Source organism: Sinocyclocheilus anshuiensis, unplaced genomic scaffold (assembly GCF_001515605.1).
Source record: "Sinocyclocheilus anshuiensis isolate Anshui unplaced genomic scaffold, SAMN03320099.WGS_v1.1 scaffold6, whole genome shotgun sequence".
Lineage (NCBI taxonomy): Eukaryota > Metazoa > Chordata > Actinopteri > Cypriniformes > Cyprinidae > Sinocyclocheilus > Sinocyclocheilus anshuiensis.
The window spans coordinates 596,313-604,212 of NW_015547668.1; the positions used below are offsets into that span (position 1 = coordinate 596,313).

Here is a 7,900-nt window from a genome sequence, read left to right on the forward strand (position 1 = left end):
TGACTCTTAACTTTTATAAAGAATATCTCTTTGGATTTGAGACTTTAGTCTTTGCAACTTTACAGATCTTCTTTATGCACCAAGAGCTTGCAACACTCCAAAGAGAAAGGAAAACTTGAAATCGCATCATAGGACACCTTTAAACTGCAAAAAGTGGTAACCTGCGATTGTTACATTAAAGAGATACTTGTACTAGATTTCAGATGAAAAATGAGTTCTGTTGGTGTAAATCAATGTACTATATTATATTATCATTGTAAGGTGACCATTTTTAGTGTAGTTGATTTAAATGGTATCAAATAGTGTGGGACTTGTCAAACTTAGTTTTTTGTTTATCTGTAAATGTAATTTGGGTTGTCACAATACTGAAATGTCACTAGTTGTTAACTATCCCAAAGAAATTGTATGATTCTCTCCAGTTTTGATAACAGAAATTGGCATTGACTGTAGAAAGACTAGCACCATTAATTTATTTTGTTTTCTTTAATAAGCTCATACCTTTAGTGCACTCAGAACTACTGGCTTGGTGTTTTTCATTTATTGTCCAACTGAGAGGAATGATGATGACCGCTGACTTTGAAATGAACACCACATGTTGTATCTTTGTGACTGTAAGGATGGGAATCATAAAGAATTTAATGATTCTGGGTCTTATTTCAATTCCAGGTGTTTTGGTTCCTTGGCGACGCTTTTAAGAAAATTTAGTGTGTTTTTAGGAAGAAAAAAATAGACAAATTTAGAAACTATTTCTTATAGCATGTGAGATAAAATGTTAAAAAAAACAAGCAACATAAAATAACACATGAGAAGAGCAAATTTCAATGGACTAGGGGCCATCAAAGAGCAGCAAATCACTGATTTAAGCTGTTTATTCCAGTAGGAGTGTAAACAATATGAAATGCTGAGCACAATAAATATCAGATGGTCACAGTGATACCTCTTTTAGTTGAACATAGTATAAAGCAATTGTATATTGTTCTTACGACAGCAGCAGTGGGCATGAATCTCATTTTAGTCAGAGATGATTTCCTGTGTGAATGACTGCAGACAGACTTCCAGACGCTGCCACTGAATGTTTGTCAAAGCTGAGATTGAATTTAGCTGGGTGAATCATTTGATCCATAATTTGTAAGGCAGAGATAAATGCCATCGAGACCTTGTGTTGACTGTGGCTTAATATTCTTCTGCCTCCGATTAGTTGTATACATGCCAGCCAGGTCCTGACTCGCTCGTGTATGACTACTAACATAGTTTGAATGGTAAAATGAAAATGGAACAGTTAAGGTGGTGGAATAGTGTTGTGCGGTTGAGTGCAACAGTAGGTTTACTGAAAGAAAAATCCTATTCATTTTGTTCAGAGAGAAAATGATTTTAGTGATAATATGTACACCTTTTAGGACAGATCTACCATGAGCTCTGAGGTTGTTACAGTGGTAATTCACCATTGTCAAGATGGGACTTGCAGCAGAAATGCAAAAATTAAAATAAATAAATGAATAAAATTACTATGACATGACTAGAGAAAACAGAGAAAAAGGGCTGTGGCATTTTGTTTCACTAAAAACACCCATAATGAACTTTTGATTTTTGTGCTGTTGATCTGAAACATGGAAAAAGAGTAAACACTGTTCATTTACATATACTACAGACCAGTGTTAAGGATAACACATTGTGAGTTACGTAATCAGATTACTTTTTCAAGTAACACATTACTTTTTAATTTACAAGAAAATATCTGAGTTACTTTTTTCAAATAAGTAATGCCCAGTTACTTTGTTTTCCCATTTATTGACTGGCAGCCCTCTACTGCTGTACAGATTTACAAATTTACATTTCGTCCAGCCTGAGGATTATTAAATTCACTTTTGGTGTGAAATGGCTTTTACATTTGCCAAAAATAGAACTTTATATTAAAAACAAACAAGCAAGCCCAGCCCAGATGAGAAAAAGTAACATAATGCATTACTTTCCATAAAAAAAAAGTAACGCAATTAGTTACTTCTTTAGGAAGTAACACAATATTGTAATGCACTACTTTTAAAAGTAACTTTCCCGAACACTGCTACAGACAATGACTACATTCACATGTGCACCAATAATGGGATTATTTCCAATAATCAGAGTAAGGACTTAATCGCAGTAGATGTTTACATGACTTGAACTTAAACGCGTCTGATTGGCCAATGCGTTTAGGAAATCAATATTTGTCTGTGATTGTCTATATTACTAAATGCTGCAAAACATGTTATAAACAGAAACCTTTGAAGCTCTCCTGAGCATAAACACGAATACGAATTGAAGCATTTGTCAAAACTGTTTCAAATCACAGCCAAAGAGCTCAGCCGTGACCACCGTCAATGCTTTTTGCAGCCAGCTGTTACAGCATCTGTTAACAGGGGCTAACTGGGTTATGCTAACCAGACAAACCTTGACCATTTAGTTGCGCATTATAGCACAGCACTTTTAGATTCCTATTTGTTGGGGCTTCAAAAGTTTAGATAAAGCACAGCTGTAGAGGATTTTAGAGGAGTGCTTTCAACACTTGTCTGTCTCACAGACAGACCGATGCTTCATGGGAATCTTATCCTTTAAATAGTTTTTTTTTTTGTGACAGATGGGTTTTAGGAGAGGTTTGTTTTATGAGGCATTTCATCCCATCCAGAAGAAAAAAAAAATGTCTGTACAACCTGTTATCTGACTGAATGTTTCTGGATGTTTTGCAGGTGCAGGACTTGATGGAGTGGAAGAAATCAAGCGGCATATATTTTTTGCTACAATACACTGGAATGTGAGTTCCAAACTTTGTACATAATACTATGTAATATTTTGTAATGTTAATCAGTCTTGAATATGTAGGCTGGTAACTCGTGTGTAATATTGTGACTAGGGCTGCAAAAAGGTGTAAAATTTCCAGTAAATTTCGGAAATATTCCATATATTCCAGAAATTTTGGAAACTTTCCAGGATTTTTGGGAATATTCCAGGGATTTTTGGAAAGTTTCCGGAACTTTACCAGAAAATTTCCACCTCTTTGCAACCGTAATTGTGACTGGGGCCTTATTCGTAGCATACTGTTTTCTGCATAGTGCATTTTAAACAGGTTTCTATTAATAAATCCTAAATTACTGAATTCTGCTAACAATTTTTTTTAAACAATAAATACCATGCGAAGTGGACCTCACTGGGTATCACTCATCTTAAGTGAGATTCCAATCCAAAGAGACCATACAGTAAATGTTCATTTTGAAGGGAGCTGTGAACAGCATAGGGAATAAGGGAACATCACTTCACAGGATGTGCAGAGGGAAATTTACCCAACAGTCATTGCACATCACTCCAGCACTTAAAGAAGTTTGAATAAAGTAATCTTTGTCCATCATGTCAGAAATAAAAACAGTTCATTTGCATTGTCGGGGAAAGTTACATTTAAAAGTAATGCATTACAATATTGCGTTACTCCATAAAAAAGTAATTGTGTTACTTAGTTACTTTTTATGGAAAATAATGCATTACGATAGTTTAGCATTACATTTTGTCACCTGGCCTGGGCTTGCTTATTTGTTTTTTAATAAGTAATGAAAGTTACTTTGGAAGTTACTTGAAAAAGTAATCTGATTACATAACTAGCATTACTTGTAATGCATTACCCCCAACACTGTTCATTTGTATTCATAGTGATTTTCAAAATTACATTTAAAATTGCTTAAAATACTAGAAATATTTTTTTTTACTCCTCAAAAAAATACTGTGTACCTTTTAAATCTTTTTTTATTATTATTTTGAATGATCAACCATTACAGTAATATTTAAATATTCAGACGTAAATGTAAATGCTATATTTATTTACTTTTGACTAATCCGACACTTAGTTCACATAGCTTTTGATTTTTAATGTTCTATTAAATTACTACTCAAAATTCACAGGAAGCTCGATTATGTCTTGATCCATTTTTTTCTGTAACATGTATAACCTCTAGCATTGGTGTATGTGTCTTAAATGATGTAATTTTGGTCAACAGAAATTGTACAGACGAGAAATCAAGCCTCCCTTCAAACCAGCAGTGGGCCGACCAGAGGACACATTCCACTTTGATCCTGAGTTTACATCCCGCACACCAACAGGTGACGCAAATTGCAGTTGATTTTCAGATAATTCACGTAACACTCATATGCTATTTTATTTAAATTATAGCTGGAAGAATCATTGTAAGTCTTTGCTTTCAAGCGTCATAGACAATGTGATAGACAGCAAGCTGGAAACTATTCTTACATAACAGTCTGTGCCCAGCAAGCACAGCGAGAGTGCAAAAACCAATTAGAGTGAACTGCAGCAGCAGAACCTGTTTACCAAGAGCCCTCGGGTCCTGCCGCATAGTGCACCCAGTCAATTCATACTGCTCAAATGGGATCAATTGTGTGTTTCCATTCATAGAGAGACTGTGTCCTTGTTGCCTTTCTAAATATGTTTGTATCTGTATGTGTCTGCAGACTCACCCGGTGTTCCACCCAGCGCTAACGCACACCAGCTCTTCCGCGGCTTCAGCTTTGTGGCCTCTAACCTGGGTCAAGAACAGCCACTGGCTGAGACCAAGCAAAACTCTGTGAACCCAATTGTACAGGTGAGCAGGACTCTGAGAACTTGTATGGTGTTGCATGCTGGCAACCATCCTAACCACAACTGCACAGCAACATTCTTAAAACAGCACAAAATGCATTAAGAGTATAGTGTGATGTTAAAACTCACTCAAAATACCTTATGCATAGCGACAAGTCACTCAAAATACTGTAACAAAAATATACCAACTAAAAGCTATTTTAAAATACATTACACATACATAGCAACATGGGAAAAATTACACTTAAAATACCTTAAAAGCTGTAGCGACATGCTAAAATCAGCTCAAAATATCTTCCAACTGCAAAGAAACATGCTAAAAGCCACTCAAAATACCTTAGCAAATGTATTACAACTAAAAGCCATTCAAAATAAATGAACAATTCTGAATGCTAATGTGTTAGCGACCAGTAAAAAAAACAAAAACAAACACTTAAAATGTCATAGTGACATGCAAATAAAAAAAAATTTAAATATCTTAGCGCATTAAGAGACATGCTAAAATCAACTCAAAATACCACAACTGCATAGTGAAGTGCTAAAAGTAACTGAAAATACCTACCAGCTACATAGCGATGCTAAACACCACTCAAAATACCTCAGCAAACGTATAACAACTAAAAGCCATTCAAAATACTTTAGCAGCCACACAGCAATATATAAAAAAAAAACTTAAAATACCTTAGCATATGTAGCAATGTGCTAAAATACTCTGAACTATTTAACTATATAACTAAAACTCGGAATACTGTGAATGCATAGTGAAATGCTAAAAAAAAACATGCAAAAAACCTTAGCGAGTGCTTAGCGGAGTGTTATAAGCCACCCAAAATACTGTTGTAAAAATATAGCAACCAAAAGCTATTTAAAATACATTAGCGAAAACATAGCAACATGGGGAAAATAGCACTTAAAATACCTTAACAGCTCTAGCAACATGCTAAAATCAACTCAAAATACTTTCCAACTGAATAATAACATGCTAAAAACCACTCAAAATACCTTAGCAAATGTATAACAACTGAAAGCCATTCAAAATAAAAAAATGTATTTTACAATTTGGATGTTAATGTCTTAGCGACCAGTAAAAAATAAAAAATAAACACTTAAAATGTCATAGCGACATGCAAAAAAAAACTTAAAATATCTTCGCGCATTTAGAGACATGCTGAAATCAACTCAAAATACCACAACTGCATAGTGAAATGCTAAAAGTCACTTAAAATACCTTAACTACATAGCGACATGCTAAAAAACACTCAAAATACCTTAACAAAGGTATAACAACTAAAAGGCATTCAAAATACTTCAGCAGTCACATAACGACATGCAAAAACACTTAAAATACCTTAGCATAGTTAGCAACGTGTAAAATCAACACAAAATACAGCAGAATGCAAAGTGAAATACTAAAAATCACTCACAATACCTTAATAACTGCATACCGACATGCTAAAAGCCACTCAAAGTATAGCAAACCTAAAGCATCTATAAGCCATTCAAAATACATTAACAACCACTTAGCAACATGCAAAAAACACTTAAAACACCTTAGTGCAAGTAGCGACATGCTAAAATCAACTCAAAATACTGCAACTGCATAGTGAAATGCTAAAAGTCACTCAAAATATCTTCCAACTGCAAAGCGACATGCTAAAAGCCACTCAAAATACCTTATAGCCTACCATCTAAAAGCCATTCATAATGCTTAATATAATAATAGTATTATAATAGTAACCATGTGGCGACAATCGACTCAAAATAGGGCATAGTAAAGTAGTAAAAAAAAACAAACACTCAAAATACCTTAGCAACTGTGTAAAAGTAACATAGCAACCACCCACATCAAGGCAGCAAATTTTGCACTGGCAAACATCACCTCCCATTTCTTCAGAAAATGTACACATGTATTTTCTTTCGTGATGTAAGATGCAAGTGAGTGAGAAAAAAAGTAATATTTCACTTATGCATGCTTTGCTACATTGAGGGCTAGTTGCTGAAATATTGCAGTCAGCCAAGCTAAAGTTGTTTTATGTATCCGTTTAACCTTGGTCTGGCTGTACACACGGAGTCAGTTCAGACCGATTCCTCAGGGAAGCACTGCTGCGTTGCACAGCAGAAAACAAGAAGAAAGAGAAGGAAAAAAGAGCCCCGTGTTACATAAACTTAACATATTCTGCCAGATGGTTCATACCTGAAGAGCTGCTTTATTGAAGTTACTACTTTGTGGTGGCAGTGACCGGAATGAGATGTATTGATTGGCGGGGATGCACTGGCACACGAGCGGATATCTGCTCTGCGGTGCTGTTGTCTAGATCATTCTGATCTGATGTGGCATCTGCCGAGCATACGATATTAACTTGCTCTGATAGCAGTGACAGCGCTACACCGGGGGTAGGGGGGGCTATAGCCCCGTCAGAATTTTGAATAGCCCCGGTTTAGCCCCCCGGTTTAGCCCTCATTTGCGCTACACCACGGCAACAGACGTATCATCCTTCTGTAGGCTATATGCAATCCATTACATAGTCACTAAGGTTGTGATGTGGTGTTCGTTTTAATGTTTTATTTAAGTTTTAAGTATGCACAGTTTTGATTATGTATATAAATATGTATTGTGTTGTTAATGCTAAACGCATGGGTGCTGTCCAGTTCTGAAGTCTTTCCTTTGTATGTAAAAAGTTTTTGTCATTGTCTTATGGTCACTTGTATTAAGATTATATCTATTTTGATGAATTTGCCTATTCGTTGGCAAAATATACATTAAAACTACACTTCTGTTGAATATGGTGTGTACCATAGCTGCTTTTATTAAAAAAAAAAAAACAATTTCTTTATTAAGTAACTCTGACATCATCAATATCATTTCTTTTCTTAGCACCCCCACATATTGGTCTAGCCCCCCCTTAGCACCGGTAGAGAAAAAATTCTGGCGCCGTGCCTGTCTGATAGCACTCATGAACATGCATGAGTGCAGCTAATTGTGGAGAATTTCTAAACCTGTGCCGTGAATTGCTTTTGTTTTCAGGAGGCGTTTCATTTACCTGAAGATGCTGTCGGTTACTTGCATCTCTGACGTATATGTCTGTTTCACTTTTAGCCGATGATAAATGTATCTCCATGCACTGTTGCAAAGCACTGAAGACTAGATTTGTATTTCCTGATGGAAAAACGATGCTTGTAAAGCAGCAAAAGAATGGTGGTAAAGTTTTAGGGAAGTTCAGGGTTTAGGTAAAAACTGCGCTTGCTAGGGGGCATAAGCCCCTGTCCCCAGAACAAAAGAATAAA

At 35.7% G+C, this 7,900-nt stretch overlaps 1 protein-coding gene across 1 annotated transcript in view; it reads left to right on the forward strand.

Moving 5' to 3' along the window:
• Positions 1 to 7,900, forward strand: part of rps6ka2 (ribosomal protein S6 kinase, polypeptide 2) — a 57,506-nt gene that overhangs the window by 33,308 nt on the left and 16,298 nt on the right. Inside the window, exons 11-13 of the mRNA XM_016505060.1 lie at positions 2,724 to 2,788; positions 4,020 to 4,122; positions 4,489 to 4,619. Coding sequence (XP_016360546.1) covers positions 2,724 to 2,788; positions 4,020 to 4,122; positions 4,489 to 4,619 — 299 coding nt within the window. The remainder of the gene's footprint in view (positions 1 to 2,723; positions 2,789 to 4,019; positions 4,123 to 4,488; positions 4,620 to 7,900) is intronic.